The sequence below is a fragment of the Drosophila virilis genome, chromosome 3 (assembly GCF_030788295.1).
Source record: "Drosophila virilis strain 15010-1051.87 chromosome 3, Dvir_AGI_RSII-ME, whole genome shotgun sequence".
NCBI classification, from domain to species: domain Eukaryota; kingdom Metazoa; phylum Arthropoda; class Insecta; order Diptera; family Drosophilidae; genus Drosophila; species Drosophila virilis.
The window spans coordinates 2,734,262-2,756,448 of NC_091545.1; the positions used below are offsets into that span (position 1 = coordinate 2,734,262).

A 22,187-nucleotide genomic window follows, 5' to 3' on the forward strand; every position below is an offset into this window, starting at 1 on the left:
GAGTTTGCTGTTTAATAAATTTGAATTCTTTTTCTATGCGAGCATGATTAACTTCTTTCAATTTTCGCAAGGTGTCGCCACAATATTCATAATACCATCTAGCTCTTGTGCTGCAAATAACATGCAACACTGTGCAACGAATAACAACAACAAGTAACTTTTCGTTAAAAGTGCAACAAAAAGTGTTAGTTAACATACTCCATTAACAGCCTGGTCCGGTTCAAGATGGGGTATATTAAATTTGCGTTTCTCTTTGCTCTCTTAAAATGCAAGGTCGGATTTGTTGTGCTTTGTTGGTAGTTTGTTTTTGTCAACTGTAAATTTAGACTCAAATTTTAAATATATGGACCAAAGAAATTGTTAATTTTTTTTTTTTTTTTTCGATTTTTCGCTTATTTTTTTTTTCTCGATTGCAAATCGACATCAAAGTTTGCAACTTGGTCAATTATCGATAATTCATTTAGTACACACAAGTCGCGGGCAATTTATACTCGATTCGTTGTGTTTGAAATTGAGCTGAAAACGCACAGCAACGTAAAAAAAAAGAAAATAGAAAATGCCTGCACATGTAAATGCGGTCTTTTGTGGGCTCCTGCCCGCCTGCTGTCCATAATCGGGTGTACTTGCTGTTATATGTTATGTTTTTGTTTATGTTGTTTGTTTGTTCTCATTGAGCTTACGAACTGTTTTTGCGCAAGGCAAACATACGCTGCTGCTGCTGTTGTTGTTGCTGCTGTTGCAGCTGCTGCTGCTGTTGCTGTCGACGCAGACGCTGTTGTTGTTGTTGTTGTTGTTGTTGTTGTTCCTGTGGCTGCTGCTGTTGAGCATTTTTTAAGTGTACATTTTTGGGCGATTTAGTCGATTTTGCCGCCGTCTGCTGCTGTTGCTGCTGTTGCTGCTGTTGTTGTTGTTGTTGTTGTTGCTGTTGCTGTTTTTTGTTGTCCTTACGCAACACTACGCCCGAATGCTCCATGCTGGGCCCCTTCTGACGTTGATCGGCAGTCAGCAAAAATCCCGTTAGCTTGCCATCCCATATAATCAGCCGGATGGGCACCACGGACAGCAGCTGGAGCTTATATGGCGTCTGCTTCATGTTGCGCTCGGCGACCAGTATGAAATTGGGTGCGTTATGCGTATCGATGAGAACACGTTGCATCTTATAGTTAATGGCAATGACATGACCCGACTCCAGGGTAACCACGTTCATCATGTGCTGGAAGATCTCCATGACAACGGCACGCATGTAAATCACCTGGCGATTGCTCACATAGCGCTTGAAGAACAAATTGCTGGAATCATCGCCCGCCTGTTTGGCATTATATTTACGCTCATTGGCCACTTTGGTCAGATGATGCAGCTCATCCGGAGTGCGTTCCGGTGCGGCGCAGTAGTTCAAGCCGGCGGCGAGCAGACTGCAATAGAAGACAGCCCACTGTTAGTTGGTAGAGTAATCTATATATATATCGGAGTAATTCATACCGATGCACCATAACATCCGGATAACGTCGAATGGGGCTGGTGAAGTGCGTATAGATGGGTATGGATAGGGCGTAATGCCACAGATCAGACGGTTCTGTCTTGCCATCGCTGCAAAAGTAACTGTAAGCGAAGAGAGAGAGAGAGAGAGAGAGAGAGAGTAAGATATAGATAATTAACAAGTGGGTGTGCACAGCTAGCAGATACCCTGTACTCATCTGTGAACTGTCAAAGAACTTCTGATATTTGTATGAATATTCCTTAAGTTAAGGCTATATGAGGGAAGCTCTCAAAAACTGTAAATCGATATTTATCGATGGCGAATTAACATGGCTTATCGATCTTTTAAATCGAACCAAACTTGGTGCAATGGGATTAGCTACGTTTCGGACTCAAAAAATAATATGTATATAGTATGGATTCGAACAAGCCTCCTGCTGTCTCCTGAAAACCACACTACCCTTTCTTTTTAGCAATTTTCAGTTAGTACAGGGTATAACAGACGCCATTTGGCTAGGCTACATACGTGGCGCGCGCCATAGGCTTCATCAGCAGCTGGCTTAGGCAGGCGGACATGGCAATGGGATCGGCGGCCTCGCTGCACAAGCGTTGCATGCTTGCCTGCAGAGCCTTCGAGGAGCTGTAGTCCAGATCGAAGCCCTGGGAGAGCAGTTTCTCGCGCAACGATTTGAGGGATTTGGTCAGCGGCGGCGGATGATTGCGCAGCACCGCTATTTTGGGATAGGCATCGTGTATAAATTTTGCCACCGCTTGATTGGCCAGCAGCATGAACTCCTCAATCATGTGATTCGCCTCGCGTTGCTTCTCCACCTCAAAGCCCATCGGCTCGCCGGTCAGCGGATCGAGGCTGAAGCGCACCTTGGCATTGTTGATGGTCAGGGCGCCGTTATCGAAACGTTTGCCGCGCATATTGCACGCAATGCCGTGCAGCCAGGTGACACGCTTGACGATATCGTTGACCGTGAAGCCGTTCAGGATGTTGGGAAAGTCGACGTCGGTGAAACGCTCGCGGGGATTGTCAATTATCTTCTGGGCATGCTCGTAGGCAAACTGTGTGCACGAGTTCATGATGGAGCGCGTAAACTGGGGCTTGTCCAGCTGATTGCCATCGCCATCCATGCGCCAAAAAACGGAGAACGAGAACTTATCCTCGCCGGGCAGCAGCGAGCATCGGAAGCATAGCGTTTGCGGCAGCATATGAATCACTTCGTTGGCCAAATAAATTGATGTCGAGCGCTCCTTAACAATGTTGTCCAGCTCGCTGTTCTCCTGCAAATAGTGTGAGACATCCGAGATGTGCACCCCGACCTCAAACACATTCTCGCCCAGCTGCTCAATGGAGAGCGCATCGTCCAGATCGCGCGCCGTCAGGGGATCAATCGTGAAGACACAGCTCTTGCGCATATCCCGACGATTCACCAAATCTTGAGAAGTTACAGGCGGCGCAGATTGTGCGTACATCTGATTGAAGCGCTCCTCAAAGGGCACCACATCCCGCAGACTATTATGAAAGAGTATGGCCTTCAGTTCATCGTCCAGATTGCCCACACGGCCGACGGGCTGCACCAGCTCCGCAATGCAATGGCCATTGCAATCCGTTTCCAGAATGTGCGCCAAATAGAGCAGGCCGCACACCTCGTCCGGCTGCTTGTTGCCGATGTGTGCCGCGCAGCTGGCCTGCGGTATGTACACCATGGGCATGCGTAAATCGAATGGTCGAAATTTGTAAAAGAGCTCCTCGTCGCAGAGCTTGGTGGGATTCGTAAATGATATGTTGCCCACAATTTGTCGCAGTTCCGTTTGCTTCACAATGGCAATGACAAACGCTTTGGGGCAGTTGTCCGAGGCTATTACGGCCACATTGTCATCATCCGAGTCCTGTGATTCTGTCTCCTCCGAGAGCTCCTCATCCTCACCTGCAACGGGGATAGTATTAGCAGCTGATTGGTTGACTGATGGAAAGACTGACTGTTTTACTGCCTGATTGATTGACGGACTAGCAAGTGATGATTAAGTGATAGACTCACTTGATGATTGACCGACTGATGGTCTGACTGACAGTGATTGATTACTGAGTGATTGATGGATTGGCTAACTGTTTGAATGACTGCCTGGATGATTTATTGATTGACTGACTGATGGATGACACGATGGCTTGATTGACTCGCGATTGATTGTCTGACTGCTTGACTGACGACTTATTAATTGACTGATTGACTGATTGATTGGATGGCTTATTGATTGACTACTAACTGCTAATTATAATTATAATTATAATGAACTATAGGAATTTAAATTTGAGTGACGAACTGACTGAATGATTGACGCGATTCACACTCTCGATTTTAAATATCTAAACCCAAGTTCAGAGATTACGATAAAAAAAAACAGATTGTAAATTGAATGAGATTAACCGATTAACCTTGACTTACCCATTGACAGTAAGGCCTTGCCACCAATAATCCCGCCGGCTGCGGAATCCATTGTCTTGGTAACGACGGCGCCCACATTCAAGACAAAGGCGCGCACGGTGTCGCCCTCGAAGGCATAACGTCGTGCCACTGGCAACAGAACGATGCCATCGCGCTCCAGTGCCTCGCGATCCGTCGACATGGTGATAAAGGCCTGGCGATTGTTCTTGCGATTCACGCGTATCTCCTCCTCGACAATGCGTCCATAGCCAGCCTGCACGAGGCGTCTGGCGTGCGACTCCAAGTCCTCGAAATCACCCTTGAAATTCAGCTCCGCCGGCAGCAGTTGCTCGGCGCCCACATGCTGCTGTACGATCTTGTTGATATATTTACGCATTGCCTCCAGCTCGGTCTTCAGGGAACGGGGCGTGTTCTTGTCGTTGCGCTTCTTGCGGTTGCGATTGCGCTTGCGCGGCGATTGGCCGCCAGAGTTCTCCTGCTGCTGCTGTTGCTGCTGCAGAGTGGTTGATGCGGCTGCACTGCTGCTGCTGGTGCTGGTGCTCGTGCTGGACAGATCCGAGTCGCGGCGAGTGCGCAAAATCTCGCCAAGACGCTTTTGCGTCATGGCCTGGCCCTGAGCCGGCGGCTGTGGCTGGGCTTGTCTGGGTGCGCGCATTATGCCGGAGAGTGTAGACGGCAGCTGTTGCTGCTGCTGCTGCGGTTGACCCGTCGGATCCATGCCGCCATCAATGCGGCCGTGCTGCGTCACCGGCGGCATGCCGGGCGCGCTGGCAAGCGCTCGCAGTGCTGGACTGATATAAGGTCTTGGCGGCCTGCAGACATTCGACAGATTCAGCCATTCCAACTGGCCGAGCACCTCGCTCTGCTTGATAAGCTGCTGGGCATAGGCTCGCACATCCGGGTTGACAGTGATAAGCTTATAGACCAGATCCTTTAGGGCATCCACCTCGCCGTTAAGGGCTTGCCGTGACTTGCGTTTCTTCTTCAGCTCCTGCTGCTGCTGCTGCGGCGGCTGCTGTTGCTGCTGCTGTTGTTGTTGTTGTTGCTGCTGCAACTGCTGTTGCTGCAGATGCTGCTGCTGTTGCAGCTGCTGTTGCTGCAGATGTTGCTGCTGCTGCAGATGCTGCTGTTGCTGCTGCTGCTGCAGATGCGGCTGCTGTTGAGGCTGCGCCGCGGCAGCTGTTGTCGCATTCAGCTGGGCGGCAAACTGCAGCTGCATGTGAACCGGCATAAAGGATTGCATGGGGTATGGATAGGATGCCATCGGCATCGGCATGGATAAAGCTGCGGCAGGCAAATGCTGCTGTTGCTGCTGCTGTTGCTGCTGCAGCTGACGATGTTGGACAGTGGCGCTGACTGTGGCAGTGGCGGTGGCAGATGCTGTGGCAGCAGCATTTAGCACTGGCATTGAACGCTGCTGCGGCAGCGACTGCAACTGCAACTGCGACTGCGAGACATAGTTGCGCATAAATTGATTGGCCTTCTGCTCGATGATGGGATAGTCCGTGGTTGATGGCAATTTGGCAGACATCTCCATTTGCGTTTGCTGCAGGCGCGTCGCCAGACGCTGCGAGCGCTGGCGCAATAGCTCAATGGCATTGGGATAATCCGTTTCAGTATCATGTGGCATTTTGCGTATCGATGGTTGAAGCGGTGGACCCGTTACAGCACTTTCTAAGCTCCCTACGCTCGACGTTTTTGACATGTTTAAAACAGTTATTGTTGCTGCACCAAAACGGTTTTGTTAAAAAATACTTGTTTTTGTTTATCTTGCAGCGTATTTCACATGCTATGACAACAAACACATTCGATTGAGTAAAGTGGCCCGCTCCCCGCATAGGGTGGCGCACGTGCTTTGCTCACTTTGCACAAAACGTCACAAATTTACTACGATATGGAAGTAAGCTTCTAAGCGAACAATAGCTGACAGTAAATTCCAAAAATGAGTGTTAATTGAGGTTTAACATGGGTGGTAACAAGCATAAAACATTTCTGATATTCTGATTAATATAAATGCTGTATACTTTATTGTTGTTTGACATTAACAATAAGCAAACAAATATTTAATTGCATTTATGACGTCACGAGTTAACTCTCAGTTTGGTCTTTTAGTGTGCGAAAACCAACAATTGCACTAAATATTGCGATGTTTATCGAATAACTCAACACATGCGCTGGACTTATCGATATGCATCATCGCCAGACAATCATGTGTCAGTAGTGTTGTAAAACCTTCGCGCCATTTTTCTCGTATCTTTCACCTCTTGCATTTTCTGTGGAAATTTGTTAATTTCTTTGTTTTCGAAATGGTTTTTTAATCTTTAACGAACGGAGAAATAAACAAACAGTGGTAAAGCGTAGCAAAATGCTAGCGTGAGCGCGTGCTCTTCTTTTGTGTGTGTGCTGCATATGTAGTATGTGTGTGCGTGTGCAAGTATAAAAAAAAGTCCAACCAAGGTACACAATTTATTGTTTATTTATGTATGTAGCTTGCTTCGCCCAGTTTGTTGCAATCTTATAAGTTTGGCTTTGTATTTAAATTGCTTGCTAATTGTACACGAACACGCACAGAGTACCATCTACACACACACACACACACACACACACACACACACACACACACACCACACACTGACACACATACAGACCTTAAACTATGTACGAATGTAAAAAAAAAGAGAAGCGCCACAAAAATGACTGATGTAAATTGTTTTACAAGTGAGCTTACAACAACAACAACAACAGCAGCAGCAGCAGAAATTGCAACTTTAACCACGCCCACAAAAAATGTGCTGGACCAATCGCCCACATCGCCGTTTATACTAAGAGCACCGCCCAGCGCCAAATCCAAATTAATTTTACAAAACATGGAGGAAGTGCTAAATACGGTGAAGCAAAAGCATCGCGAGAAGCACAAGCGAAAGCGCGAGGAGAAACGCCGTGCCGCAATGCTGGCGGAAGCGAATACGGAACAAACAACAACAGCAACAACAACAACCAACGGCCGCCACGTGCTGCGCGAGAAAACGTCGCGGGAGAACGGCATTGGCCACACCAAGCGCAAATCGCCTGCAAGTCCCCTTAAGAGCAGCACTCCCCACGCCACGGAGCAACAGTCGTCCATTATGAAGCACTTTGCCAAGGCTGCAGCGCCTGCAAAATCTGCTACCAATGTGTTCGAGCTAATGATGAATGCGCGCAATCGTTCCCTGGGCACCAATGCCAATGGCCAGGCAGCAGGGGAGCCAGCCGAGGCGGAGGCGACAGCCTCGCCGCCCCATAGCAAACGCAAGCAGCTGCTGCAGGAGTGGAACGAACGCAAAGGCGGCGCCAAGCGTCGCCTGGCCGAGGAGGCACGTGAAGAGTACATCGAGCAGCAAATGGAGCAGCGCGCCAAGCGGTAAGCCGTCTCATGCCTTTAGCTTGAATCTATTGTTGAACCCTTCTCAATTGCAGTTTGAAGAAAATGCTGACGCAGCCGGCGGCGCCGAGTGGGCCAAAGGAGGCGAGTGGCCAGGAGGAGGCGCAGCCCGTCAAACGTTTGCGAGGACGTCCACGCACGCGACGACCCAGCGCGGATGTGGATGCGCAGTTGCCGGTTAGTCCTCCCAGCGTCGATACGGAGACTGTGCAGTTGCTGGCCAAGCTCTGCTCGCCCGTCAAGAAGCGCGACAGTCTGCTGGGCTATTTTGCCAAGCTGGAGTCGCCACAAACTGCAGCCGAAGCAACCGCAAAGCAGGAAGGGGAAACGCTGGAGACGCCCAAGCGGCGGCCGCGTGCCAAGAAATCTGTGTCCAATACGCCAGCAAGCGTAGCCGAAACGACGTCAACAACTCCCTCGGGTCGACCGCGACGCTCCTGTGCGACAAAAGCGCGCTACGACTATGACCTGGAGCCGAGTCCCACCAAGGCGAAGCAAGCGACGCCGGCGGCAGCTGATGAATCCATAGAGATCATTGAATTGGACACGAGCAATCCGGCGGCTACGCCCAAGAAGCTGGCGCCTCTGTTCGTGCGGCAACTGCCCAAGCCCAGTCCAGATCCCACCGTGTTGCGTGCACGCCAGGAGTTCCTGCACTCCGGCGTGCCGGAGAAGCTCAGGCAGGAGCAGCAGCGCCAGCGTTGCTTTGAGCAATACTATGAGGATAGTTACGAGCTCTTTCCGCGCATAGCACACGTGGGCGGCACGCGTCTGGAGGCGAGCCTCAGCGCGCCGCTGCAGCTGCGACAGGAGGAGAAGGCGCAGCAGCAGCAGCAGCCAGCAATAGTACGTAAAACCAGCACGGGCAGCATAACCAGCTGCACTGCAGCGGACTTTGTGCCGAGCAAGACGAAGAAGAGCGTGTCCAGTTGGACGCCGCTGCCGCAGCTGGACAATAAGCGCACGCTGGTCAAGAACTGGAAGAGCGCCTTTGAACGTTTTCCCACCTTCAAGTGCTACAATCAAATGCGCGAAAAGTACAGACATTTCAGCGCCATAGACGCGGCGCAGGACACACAGCCGATGGGTGAATCATTTGTGGTGACACGGCGCACACGACGCTCGCTCGAACAGCAGCAGGAGCAGCAGCGCGAGCAGGCCGAGGAGCACTTCCGGCCACCGGCATTGGCGCCCAACGGCGAGTTGCTCTTCACGGAGAAGTACAAGCCGCTGCTGTTCGAGCAGGTGCTGGTCAATCTGACGCCTGTGCAAGAGCTGCGCGACTTTCTGGCCAATTGGCATGGTGCTGGCGCTGGCCAGCGCAACTCGCAAACGCTCGACGACAACTGCTCCATGGACTTTGGCAACGATTCCAGCTCAATGGGCGCCAGCTGCAATACGATGGTGCTGCTGGGTCCCTGTTCCAGCGGCAAAACCAATGCTGTCTTTGCCCTGGCCAACGACATGAACTTCAATGTGCTGGAGATAAATGCGGGCATGCGACGGACGGGCAAAAAGCTGATACAGGAGCTGCAGGAGGCCACCCAATCGCATCAGATACGCAAGGAGGCCAAGGCGGGCGGACAGCTGCTCCAAAAGCTACAAATGAACGGCCTCAAAGCGAAGCGCAGCCAGGGCGACGAGGATGTGCGCAAATCGCTCATTTTGATCGAGGATGCGGACATTGTTTTCGATAATATCGATGCAGGCTTTACGGACGCCATCTATACGCTCGCCGCCAGCTCCAAGCGACCCGTCATCATAGTCGCCACCGATCCCAACTGCACGCATCTGCAGCGTCTGATGCAACAGAATACGATTAAGTTTCAGGCGCCGAATGCGCTGAATATCTCACGTTTTCTGGCCGTGCTGTCGCTCATGGAGAACTGTCCCATTGAGCTGGACGAACTGATATCCCTCTATTTGTACAATCATCAGAATCTGCGCAAGACCCTCATGGAGCTGCAGTTCTTCATACAGAGCGGCGGCGATGGACAGCGTAGCCGAGGCAGCTCGCAGCCGCCGTCCACCAGCAACTCGCCCAACCGATCGCCGCGCCTGTCCACGCTGGCTGGCGTCCATATACATCAGCAGCTGTTCGAGTTCTATACGACGGCACAGAATGTGCGGCATTTTGTGCCGTTTCCCGTTGACTTTCGCCTGCTGCGCCTAAATCTGAATGAGCTGCTGCGCCATTCAATGCTGCTGCAGCACACGCAATCGCCGGGTGCGTCCGTGTCCAGGCGCAGCGCCAAACGCAAGTCGTGTTCACCAAAGAAGGCGTGGCTCAGCACAGCCACGCACAACAAGAGCGAACCGCTCCAAACGCTGGCCAACTTCTATGAGCATCTGTCGACGGCCTCCCTGCTGGATGCCTCGGGCCTGGAGCGCAGCAACGATCGACTCCAGCCGCATCTGGCCGAGCAGCTGGCGCACACGTTGGTCGAGTGTGCGGTCAGCACGTGTCTGGCATCCAAAAACTATGCCTACAATCTGTTTGATAAGCCGACGCAGCGGTGAGTACCAAGCAAATACCTAATTACACTATGCTACACAAATGGGCTATAATTGTTTGCTGCGAGCCTGCTCCGACCTGAATTCGATGTGCTCGATCTAGTCATGTCCTTCTGTCCGTCTGCTTAATATATATATTAAAATAAAGATAATATTCTTGGGCTAAACCTAAAAAATAGCAGTTCTAGATGCATCAAACTTGGCTCTTAGCTGCTCGCAAAGTATCTATAATTTATTTTGGGGTATCTTCTCTCTGCTCAAAATATAGATACTAGACTCTTTTATGCTCGCAAAGTATTTATCAATTAAAACAATTTCACCTTTGTTAAAACTACTCCCCGTTCCCCGCCGAAATTGTTAAAGGAAAAATTCTTAAAGCTAGAACCTTGGGATTTGATATATAAAAATTTTTATAAGCGCTAAAAATTTAATAAGGATCGGACTATAAGCACCGAAGTTATCATGAGCGACTGCTGGAATAGGGAAAAAGCAGCTAAGCTCTTTTATTTTTATTTATTTTTTTTAATTTGTGCAAAAAGTTAACAACATTTTTGTTAACACCAAATTCCCTTTGCCCCTCTTCAACCCCAGTTGAAAAGTGAAAAGTGTATGTGACATATTTTCTTATTATTTTCTGCTTATGGAGGCCCCAAAAATCTACCCAGAAACAAAGTAAGGTTGCAGTCGAAACGCTTTTCGAACATTTTATTCAATTTAAATCTAATGCATTTTCAGTCTTAATCTGATGGATCAATTGGGGAGCAGTTGTCGGAGCAGCTGTGCCCGCGCCCTCGACTATGAGCCGGCCATGCGTGCGATTTGTCGCAGCGAGAAGCAGCGCGCCGGACTGGAGCGCCGGTCGAGTCGTTTCTATCATTATTTGCGGAATCATGCGGTGAACAGTGTGACCAGCTTTTCGACGGAACTGTATGAGGCCGCCTGCCAGGTGCTGCAGGAGCCGGAGATGGAGCAGCCGCAGCCGCAGCAGCAGAGCACTCCCCACGATTTAGTCGAATAATAGTGCAAATTCTATGATGTGAGACTGGAGATTGAAGTTCATTCGGTGGCACGCCCCTCGCGACCGTCGTGCGCCCCCGCCACGTTAGGTGGCAAATGGAAAATTTATTCACATTGCGTTACGCAACAAAACGTTGATCTTCTTCTTATTCTAGACGATATTAGTTAATGACTATTTGGCGGGCGCCCGCTGCTCTTCTACACAATAATTATACACTAAACGACCTGAGCTATGTTAATAAACAAAACAATAACAACAATTATTTACAAGGAAATGTAAACTGCGCTCAGCAGCAGCACAGGAAACCGCCCGATTTCTCCGCCTGCTGCGGCTGCGGCAGCGGCTGCTTCGTTTGACCCGGCTCGGCGGATTTGCCGTTGGCCGTTTGCGGTTTGGGCTGCGCATCGATGGCAACTTCGCCGATTTTGTACTGTTTCAGCTGCTGGACTGCGTCCGGCGAGTGTCCGGCATTGTTGAACGCCTTGGTTGCATCCTTGCCGGCCACCTCCAGTATGAGCTCTGGGCCGCCCGGATGATCCTTAATAAAATTGGTCACATCGTACACGTTGCCCTTGTAGATCATCCAGACTGGCTGCCCGTTTTTGCCATTGCGTTCCGCAACCTCCGATTTCTGATAGATCTGCGACATGTTTGCTTCGATTTATGGATGCTTCGCGTGATTGGAGTACTATCTATTATTTTATTGTGATTGCGATAAGCGTTTGTCTGTTATTTTTTAATTGGCAAATGGGTTATTTATGTTCGCTGATGACACAGTGCCGAAAAAGCTGGGGGTGAACTGGTCCTCGATGTGTGCTACTCCATGTACTTCGCTCAGACAAATGAGTATCGCTTAGTGTATTTATTATATTTATGTATTTATGAGCCCGAAGGGGCAAACGTTTATAACGGGAGTCGCCCCGTGCGAATCGATAAGAAATACGTGAGTATTTCATGTCGGCCAAACCTAATACCAATTTTGCGTGTCACAACTTGAGCAATATCGAGTGCTTTATGAGTTGCCACAATTCATTAATTCGACTCTAAACAAACGGAAATAGTATAAAGCGAGCATGTTTATCAGTCTTAGATCCCAGCGATCGCTCATATCTATCTATATATATATATATATAAATATACATGTTTGGCAAATTCTGAGCAGATTAGATGACGTTGATGACTGGTTAAATTTTCTACGCACTTGATAAGATTTAACAAAAAAGATTAATGATTATTTGTTTATCTTATCTTTTGCTTAAAGTACTTGAGAATTACAAGCAAGTGAGGCTACTGCTTGACCAGAATGTTGGATTAAACAAAATTGTGTTATATCAGTTCGCATAGTTTATAAAGCAGTCATTTGCTGAACTGCTTACAAGCATAACGGTATGCAATTCTCTGTTAATTAGTTATTGTACTTGTAGCTTTTTGATAGCATTAATAAATGTTATCAAATTGTGTACAATATGTTTAAAATGGGCGATCACAGAAACCTTGGATGTTTTTTGATCTTCCACTGCAAAGTGCGCCTTTAACTGCTTGCTATGAAGATAAATGTACTGCTTGCTTACTCTGCAATTTGTCGGGTTAATTGTTCTTAATGGCTACAGAATTATAAAACTTAAAAGCTGAACGACTGCAGAAAATTTGGATTTCCCTAATAGGTTGTTCACTCCTTAAATACCTTTAATGGTCTAAATTTAGTCCTTATAGATGATTGTGAATGTTATTTATAAAAGTAAATAATATTTATTAACACTAATCAAATTTTGGATTGTGGACTCTCGTTTTATGGCTTCCCTAGTTAGACTGCTTCTAATTACAGTTATCACTGTCCAAACTGCTTGTGTATACCGTTTTCATAGACTTAACTGCTTACTTTCGTTTCATGTCAAAATCTTACCTCCAGGATTCGTTTATGGCCATGGGTCAAAATTTCCCATTCACATAAATCGAGCCTTGGCTTTTTCTGAATGGTTTTCCATCTAAAACAATCTGGCATTTAAATCTGACCACACATATTTTAGTCGAAATTCATGTCAAAATCTTACCCTGTAAATACGTATAAAGACATGGGTCGAAATTTCCCACCTCCATAACTCGGTCAAAACTCAACCGATTTTCAAGAGGCTTGGCTTTTGCTTAATGGTTTTCCATCTAAAACAATCTGGCATTTAAATCTGACAACCCATTTTTTAGTCGAAATTTATGTCAAAATCTAACCCTGTAGATTCGTATAAAGACATGGGTCGAAATTTCCCATTCACATAACTCGGTCAAAACTCAACCGATTTTCAAGAGGCTTGGCTTTTTCGTAATGGTTTTCCATCTAAAACAATCTGGCATTTAAATCTGACAACCCATTTTTTGGTCGAAATTCATGTCAAAATCTTACCCTGTAGATTCGTATAAAGACATGGGTCGAAATTTCCCATTCACATAACTCGGTCAAAACTCAACCGATTTTCAAGAGGCTTGGCTTTTTCGTAATGGTTTTCCATCTAAAACAATCTGGCATTTAAATCTGACAACCCATTTTTTGGTCGAAATTCATGTCAAAATCTTACCCTGTAGATTCGTATAAAGACATGGGTCGAAATTTCCCACCTCCATAACTCGGTCAAAACTCAACCGATTTTCAAGAGGCTTGGCTTTTTCTTAATGGTTTTCCATCTTAAACAATCTGGCATTTAAAACTGACAACCCATTTTTTGGTCGAAATTCATGTCAAAATCTTACCCTGTAGATTCGTATAAAGACATGGGTCGAAATTTCCCACCTCCATAACTCGGTCAAAACTCAACCGATTTTCAAGAGGCTTGGCTTTTTCTTAATGGTTTTCCATCTTAAACAATCTGGCATTTAAATCTGACAACCCATTTTTTGGTCGAAATTCATGTCAAAATCTTACCCTGTAGATTCGTATAAAGACATGGGTCGAAATTTCCCACCTCCATAACTCGGTCATAACTCAACCGATTTTCAAGAGGCTTGGCTTTTTCTTAATGGTTTTCCATCTTAAACAATCTGGCATTTAAATCTGACAACCCATTTTTTGGTCGAAATTCATGTCAAAATCTTACCCTGTAGATTCGTATAAAGACATGGGTCGAAATTTCCCACCTCCATAACTCGGTCAAAACTCAACCGATTTTCAAGAGGCTTGGCTTTTTCGTAATGGTTTTCCATCTTAAACAATCTGGCATTTAAATCTGACAACCCATTTTTTGGTCGAAATTCATGTCAAAATCTTACCCTGTAGATTCGTATAAAGACATGGGTCGAAATTTCCCACCTCCATAACTCGGTCATAACTCAACCGATTTTCAAGAGGCTTGGCTTTTTCTTAATGGTTTTCCATCTTAAACAATCTGGCATTTAAATCTGACAACCCATTTTTTGGTCGAAATTCATGTCAAAATCTTACCCTGTAGATTCGTATAAAGACATGGGTCGAAATTTCCCACCTCCATAACTCGGTCATAACTCAACCGATTTTCAAGAGGTTTGGCTTTTTCGTAATGGTTTTCCATCTAAAACAATCTGGCATTTAAATCTGATCACGCATTTTTTGGTCGAAATTCATGTCAAAATCTTACCCTGTAGATTCGTATAAAGACATGGGTCGAAATTTCCCACCTCCATAACTCGGTCAAAACTCAACCGATTTTCAAGAGGCTTGGCTTTTTCTTAATGGTTTTCCATCTAAAACAATCTGGCATTTAAATCTGACCACATAAATTTTGGTCGAAATTCATGTCAAAATCTTACCCTGTAGATTCGTATAAAGACATGGGTCGAAATTTCCCATTCACATAACTCGGTCAAAACTCAACCGATTTTCAAGAGGCTTGGCCTTTTCGTAATGGTTTTCCATCTAAAACAATCTGGCATTTAAATCTGACAACCCATTTTTTGGTCGAAATTCATGTCAAAATCTTACCCTGTAGATTCGTATAAAGACATGGGTCGAAATTTCCCACCTCCATAACTCGGTCAAAACTCAACCGATTTTCAAGAGGCTTGGCTTTTTCTTAATGGTTTTCCATCTTAAACAATCTGGCATTTAAATCTGACAACCCATTTTTTGGTCGAAATTCATGTCAAAATCTTACCCTGTAGATTCGTATAAAGACATGGGTCGAAATTTCCCACCTCCATAACTCGGTCAAAACTCAACCGATTTTCAAGAGGCTTGGCTTTTTCTTAATGGTTTTCCATCTTAAACAATCTGGCATTTAAATCTGACAACCCATTTTTTGGTCGAAATTCATGTCAAAATCTTACCCTGTAGATTCGTATAAAGACATGGGTCGAAATTTCCCACCTCCATAACTCGGTCATAACTCAACCGATTTTCAAGAGGTTTGGCTTTTTCGTAATGGTTTTCCATCTAAAACAATCTGGCATTTAAATCTGATCACGCATTTTTTAGTCGAAATTAATGTCAAAATCTTACCCTGTAGATTCGTATAAAGACATGGGTCGAAATTTCCCACCTCCATAACTCGGTCAAAACTCAACCGATTTTCAAGAGGCTTGGCTTTTTCTTCATGGTTTTCCATCTTTAACAATCTGGCATTTAAATCTGACAACCCATTTTTTGGTCGAAATTCATCTCAAAATCTAACCCTGTAGATTCGTATATAGACATGGGTCAAAATTTCCCACCTCCATAACTCGGTCAAAACTCAACCGATTTTCAAGAGGCTTGGCTTTTTCTTAATGGTTTTCCATCTAAAACAATCTGGCATTTAAATCTGACCACATAAATTTTGGTCGAAATTCATGTCAAAATCTTACCCTGTAGATTCGTATAAAGACATGGGTCGAAATTTCCCACCTCCATAACTCGGTCAAAACTCAACCGATTTTCAAGAGGCTTGGCTTTTTCGTAATGGTTTTCCATCTAAAACAATCTGGCATTTAAATCTGACAACCCATTTTTTGGTCGAAATTCATGTCAAAATCATACCCTGTAGATTCGTATAAAGACATGGGTCGAAATTTCCCACCTCCATAACTCGGTCATAACTCAACCGATTTTCAAGAGGCTTGGCTTTTTCTTCATGGTTTTCCATCTTTAACAATCTGGCATTTAAATCTGACAACCCATTTTTTGGTCGAAATTCATGTCAAAATCTTACCCTGTAGATTCGTATAAAGACATGGGTCGAAATTTCCCACCTCCATAACTCGGTCAAAACTCAACCGATTTTCAAGAGGCTTGGCTTTTTCTTCATGGTTTTCCATCTTTAACAATCTGGCATTTAAATCTGACAACCCATTTTTTGGTCGAAATTCATGTCAAAATCTAACCCTGTAGATTCGTATATAGACATGGGTCAAAATTTCCCATTCACATAACTCGGTCAAAACTCAACCGATTTTCAAGAGGCTTGGCTTTTTCTTAATGGTTTTCCATCTTAAACAATCTGGCATTTAAATCTGACAACCCATTTTTTGGTCGAAATTCATGTCAAAATCTTACCCTGTAGATTCGTATAAAGACATGGGTCGAAATTTCCCACCTCCATAACTCGGTCAAAACTCAACCGATTTTCAAGAGGCTTGGCTTTTTCGTAATGGTTTTCCATCTTAAACAATCTGGCATTTAAATCTGACAACCCATTTTTTGGTCGAAATTCATGTCAAAATCTTACCCTGTAGATTCGTATAAAGACATGGGTCGAAATTTCCCACCTCCATAACTCGGTCATAACTCAACCGATTTTCAAGAGGCTTGGCTTTTTCTTAATGGTTTTCCATCTTAAACAATCTGGCATTTAAATCTGACAACCCATTTTTTGGTCGAAATTCATGTCAAAATCTTACCCTGTAGATTCGTATAAAGACATGGGTCGAAATTTCCCACCTCCATAACTCGGTCATAACTCAACCGATTTTCAAGAGGTTTGGCTTTTTCGTAATGGTTTTCCATCTAAAACAATCTGGCATTTAAATCTGATCACGCATTTTTTGGTCGAAATTCATGTCAAAATCTTACCCTGTAGATTCGTATAAAGACATGGGTCGAAATTTCCCACCTCCATAACTCGGTCAAAACTCAACCGATTTTCAAGAGGCTTGGCTTTTTCTTCATGGTTTTCCATCTTTAACAATCTGGCATTTAAATCTGACAACCCATTTTTTGGTCGAAATTCATGTCAAAATCTTACCCTGTAGATTCGTATAAAGACATGGGTCGAAATTTCCCACCTCCATAACTCGGTCAAGACTCAACCGATTTTCAAGAGGCTTGGCTTTTTCTTAATGGTTTTCCATCTAAAACAATCTGGCATTTAAATCTGACCACATAAATTTTGGTCGAAATTCATGTCAAAATCTTACCCTGTAGATTCGTATAAAGACATGGGTCGAAATTTCCCATTCACATAACTCGGTCAAAACTCAACCGATTTTCAAGAGGCTTGGCTTTTTCTTAATGGTTTTCCATCTAAAACAATCTGGCATTTAAATCTGACAACCCATTTTTTGGTCGAAATTCATGTCAAAATCTTACCCTGTAGATTCGTATAAAGACATGGGTCGAAATTTCCCACCTCCATAACTCGGTCAAAACTCAACTGATTTTCAAGAGGCTTGGCTTTTTCTTAATGGTTTTCCATCTAAAACAATCTGGCATTTAAATCTGACAACCCATTTTTTGGTCGAAATTCATGTCAAAATCTTACCCTGTAGATTCGTATAAAGACATGGGTCGAAATTTCCCATTCACATAACTCGGTCAAAACTCAACTGATTTTCAAGAGGCTTGGCTTTTTCTTAATGGTTTTCCATCTAAAACAATCTGGCATTTAAATCTGACAACCCATTTTTTGGTCGAAATTCATGTCAAAATCTTACCCTGTAGATTCGTATAAAGACATGGGTCGAAATTTCCCACCTCCATAACTCGGTCAAAACTCAACCGATTTTCAAGAGGCTTGGCTTTTTCTTCATGGTTTTCCATCTTTAACAATCTGGCATTTAAATCTGACAACCCATTTTTTGGTCGAAATTCATGTCAAAATCTAACCCTGTAGATTCGTATATAGACATGGGTCAAAATTTCCCATTCACATAACTCGGTCAAAACTCAACCGATTTTCAAGAGGCTTGGCTTTTTCTTAATGGTTTTCCATCTAAAACAATCTGGCATTTAAATCTGACCACATAAATTTTGGTCGAAATTCATGTCAAAATCTTACCCTGTAGATTCGTATAAAGACATGGGTCGAAATTTCCCACCTCCATAACTCGGTCAAAACTCAACCGATTTTCAAGAGGCTTGGCTTTTTCGTAATGGTTTTCCATCTAAAACAATCTGGCATTTAAATCTGACCACATAAATTTTGGTCGAAATTCATGTCAAAATCTTACCCTGTAGATTCGTATAAAGACATGGGTCGAAATTTCCCACCTCCATAACTCGGTCAAAACTCAACCGATTTTCAAGAGGCTTGGCTTTTTCTTAATGGTTTTCCATCTAAAACAATCTGGCATTTAAATCTGACAACCCATTTTTTGGTCGAAATTCATGTCAAAATCTTACCCTGTAGATTCGTATAAAGACATGGGTCGAAATTTCCCACCTCCATAACTCGGTCAAAACTCAACTGATTTTCAAGAGGCTTGGCTTTTTCTTAATGGTTTTCCATCTAAAACAATCTGGCATTTAAATCTGACAACCCATTTTTTGGTCGAAATTCATGTCAAAATCTTACCCTGTAGATTCGTATAAAGACATGGGTCGAAATTTCCCACCTCCATAACTCGGTCATAACTCAACCGATTTTCAAGAGGCTTGGCTTTTTCTTAATGGTTTTCCATCTTAAACAATCTGGCATTTAAATCTGACAACCCATTTTTTGGTCGAAATTCATGTCAAAATCTTACCCTGTAGATTCGTATAAAGACATGGGTCGAAATTTCCCACCTCCATAACTCGGTCAAAACTCAACCGATTTTCAAGAGGCTTGGCTTTTTCGTAATGGTTTTCCATCTTAAACAATCTGGCATTTAAATCTGACAACCCATTTTTTGGTCGAAATTCATGTCAAAATCTTACCCTGTAGATTCGTATAAAGACATGGGTCGAAATTTCCCACCTCCATAACTCGGTCATAACTCAACCGATTTTCAAGAGGCTTGGCTTTTTCTTAATGGTTTTCCATCTTAAACAATCTGGCATTTAAATCTGACAACCCATTTTTTGGTCGAAATTCATGTCAAAATCTTACCCTGTAGATTCGTATAAAGACATGGGTCGAAATTTCCCACCTCCATAACTCGGTCATAACTCAACCGATTTTCAAGAGGTTTGGCTTTTTCGTAATGGTTTTCCATCTAAAACAATCTGGCATTTAAATCTGATCACGCATTTTTTGGTCGAAATTCATGTCAAAATCTTACCCTGTAGATTCGTATAAAGACATGGGTCGAAATTTCCCACCTCCATAACTCGGTCAAAACTCAACCGATTTTCAAGAGGCTTGGCTTTTTCTTCATGGTTTTCCATCTTTAACAATCTGGCATTTAAATCTGACAACCCATTTTTTGGTCGAAATTCATGTCAAAATCTTACCCTGTAGATTCGTATAAAGACATGGGTCGAAATTTCCCACCTCCATAACTCGGTCAAGACTCAACCGATTTTCAAGAGGCTTGGCTTTTTCTTAATGGTTTTCCATCTAAAACAATCTGGCATTTAAATCTGACCACATAAATTTTGGTCGAAATTCATGTCAAAATCTTACCCTGTAGATTCGTATAAAGACATGGGTCGAAATTTCCCATTCACATAACTCGGTCAAAACTCAACCGATTTTCAAGAGGCTTGGCTTTTTCTTAATGGTTTTCCATCTTAAACAATCTGGCATTTAAATCTGACAACCCATTTTTTGGTCGAAATTCATGTCAAAATCTTACCCTGTAGATTCGTATAAAGACATGGGTCGAAATTTCCCACCTCCATAACTCGGCCAAAACTCAACCGATTTTCAAGAGGCTTGGTTTTTTCTTAATGGTTTTCCATCTTAAACAATCTGGCATTTAAATCTGACAACCCATTTTTTGGTCGAAATTCATGTCAAAATCTTACCCTGTAGATTCGTATAAAGACATGGGTCGAAATTTCCCACCTCCATAACTCGGTCAAAACTCAACCGATTTTCAAGAGGCTTGGCTTTTTCTTAATGGTTTTCCATCTTAAACAATCTGGCATTTAAATCTGACAACCCATTTTTTGGTCGAAATTCATGTCAAAATCTTACCCTGTAGATTCGTATAAAGACATGGGTCGAAATTTCCCACCTCCATAACTCGGTCATAACTCAACCGATTTTCAAGAGGTTTGGCTTTTTCGTAATGGTTTTCCATCTAAAACAATCTGGCATTTAAATCTGATCACGCATTTTTTAGTCGAAATTAATGTCAAAATCTTACCCTGTAGATTCGTATAAAGACATGGGTCGAAATTTCCCACCTCCATAACTCGGTCAAAACTCAACCGATTTTCAAGAGGCTTGGCTTTTTCTTCATGGTTTTCCATCTTTAACAATCTGGCATTTAAATCTGACAACCCATTTTTTGGTCGAAATTCATCTCAAAATCTAACCCTGTAGATTCGTATATAGACATGGGTCAAAATTTCCCACCTCCATAACTCGGTCAAAACTCAACCGATTTTCAAGAGGCTTGGCTTTTTCTTCATGGTTTTCCATCTTTAACAATCTGGCATTTAAATCTGACAACCCATTTTTTGGTCGAAATTCATGTCAAAATCTAACCCTGTAGATTCGTATATAGACATGGGTCAAAATTTCCCATTCACATAACTCGGTCAAAACTCAACCGATTTTCAAGAGGCTTGGCTTTTTCTTAATGGTTTTCCATCTAAAACAATCTGGCATTTAAATCTGACCACATAAATTTTGGTCGAAATTCATGTCAAAATCTTACCCTGTAGATTCGTATAAAGACATGGGTCGAAATTTCCCACCTCCATAACTCGGTCAAAACTCAACCGATTTTCAAGAGGCTTGGCTTTTTCGTAATGGTTTTCCATCTAAAACAATCTGGCATTTAAATCTGACCACATAAATTTTGGTCGAAATTCATGTCAAAATCTTACCCTGTAGATTCGTATAAAGACATGGGTCGAAATTTCCCACCTCCATAACTCGGTCAAAACTCAACCGATTTTCAAGAGGCTTGGCTTTTTCTTAATGGTTTTCCATCTAAAACAATCTGGCATTTAAATCTGACAACCCATTTTTTGGTCGAAATTCATGTCAAAATCTTACCCTGTAGATTCGTATAAAGACATGGGTCGAAATTTCCCACCTCCATAACTCGGTCAAAACTCAACTGATTTTCAAGAGGCTTGGCTTTTTCTTAATGGTTTTCCATCTAAAACAATCTGGCATTTAAATCTGACAACCCATTTTTTGGTCGAAATTCATGTCAAAATCTTACCCTGTAGATTCGTATAAAGACATGGGTCGAAATTTCCCACCTCCATAACTCGGTCATAACTCAACCGATTTTCAAGAGGCTTGGCTTTTTCTTAATGGTTTTCCATCTTAAACAATCTGGCATTTAAATCTGACAACCCATTTTTTGGTCGAAATTCATGTCAAAATCTTACCCTGTAGATTCGTATAAAGACATGGGTCGAAATTTCCCACCTCCATAACTCGGTCAAAACTCAACCGATTTTCAAGAGGCTTGGCTTTTTCGTAATGGTTTTCCATCTTAAACAATCTGGCATTTAAATCTGACAACCCATTTTTTGGTCGAAATTCATGTCAAAATCTTACCCTGTAGATTCGTATAAAGACATGGGTCGAAATTTCCCACCTCCATAACTCGGTCATAACTCAACCGATTTTCAAGAGGCTTGGCTTTTTCTTAATGGTTTTCCATCTTAAACAATCTGGCATTTAAATCTGACAACCCATTTTTTGGTCGAAATTCATGTCAAAATCTTACCCTGTAGATTCGTATAAAGACATGGGTCGAAATTTCCCACCTCCATAACTCGGTCATAACTCAACCGATTTTCAAGAGGTTTGGCTTTTTCGTAATGGTTTTCCATCTAAAACAATCTGGCATTTAAATCTGATCACGCATTTTTTGGTCGAAATTCATGTCAAAATCTTACCCTGTAGATTCGTATAAAGACATGGGTCGAAATTTCCCACCTCCATAACTCGGTCAAAACTCAACCGATTTTCAAGAGGCTTGGCTTTTTCTTCATGGTTTTCCATCTTTAACAATCTGGCATTTAAATCTGACAACC

The 22,187-nt window shown here is 43.7% G+C and overlaps 3 protein-coding genes across 7 annotated transcripts; 1 reads left to right on the top strand and 2 right to left on the bottom strand.

Moving 5' to 3' along the window:
* Positions 1 to 317: 317 nt before the first annotated feature.
* On the bottom strand, positions 318 to 5,765 carry Dis3l2 (Dis3 like 3'-5' exoribonuclease 2). The gene is made up of 4 exons (XM_032434943.2): positions 3,930 to 5,765; positions 2,003 to 3,413; positions 1,480 to 1,599; positions 318 to 1,412 (listed from the first exon to the last, which is right to left on the bottom strand). Exons 1-4 carry the CDS (start codon positions 5,632 to 5,634, stop codon positions 677 to 679), a joined length of 3,972 nt encoding a protein of 1,323 aa, XP_032290834.2. The 5' UTR covers positions 5,635 to 5,765; the 3' UTR covers positions 318 to 676.
* Positions 5,766 to 6,140: 375 nt separating this feature from the next.
* On the top strand, positions 6,141 to 11,141 carry elg1 (enhanced level of genomic instability 1). Of its 5 annotated transcripts, none has more exons than XM_015175571.3 (4): positions 6,141 to 6,279; positions 6,576 to 7,329; positions 7,386 to 9,866; positions 10,600 to 11,141. In XM_015175571.3, the coding sequence occupies exons 2-4, from the start codon at positions 6,623 to 6,625 to the stop codon at positions 10,880 to 10,882; spliced, it is 3,471 nt and encodes a 1,156-aa protein (XP_015031057.1). In that variant the 5' UTR covers positions 6,141 to 6,279; positions 6,576 to 6,622; the 3' UTR covers positions 10,883 to 11,141. The 5 variants fall into 5 exon arrangements, with proteins under 5 accessions (XP_015031057.1, XP_032290831.1, XP_070064598.1 ...); XM_032434940.2 differs by having other exon boundaries at positions 6,649 to 7,329; XM_070208497.1 differs by having other exon boundaries at positions 6,142 to 6,386; positions 6,501 to 7,329.
* A 27-nt stretch (positions 11,142 to 11,168) lies between these two features.
* On the bottom strand, positions 11,169 to 11,781 carry LOC6623179 (cytochrome b5). Its single transcript, XM_002046136.4, has one exon. The coding sequence runs from the start codon at positions 11,529 to 11,531 to the stop codon at positions 11,169 to 11,171; it is 363 nt and encodes a 120-aa protein (XP_002046172.1). The 5' UTR covers positions 11,532 to 11,781.
* Between the last annotated feature and the right edge of the window lie 10,406 nt (positions 11,782 to 22,187).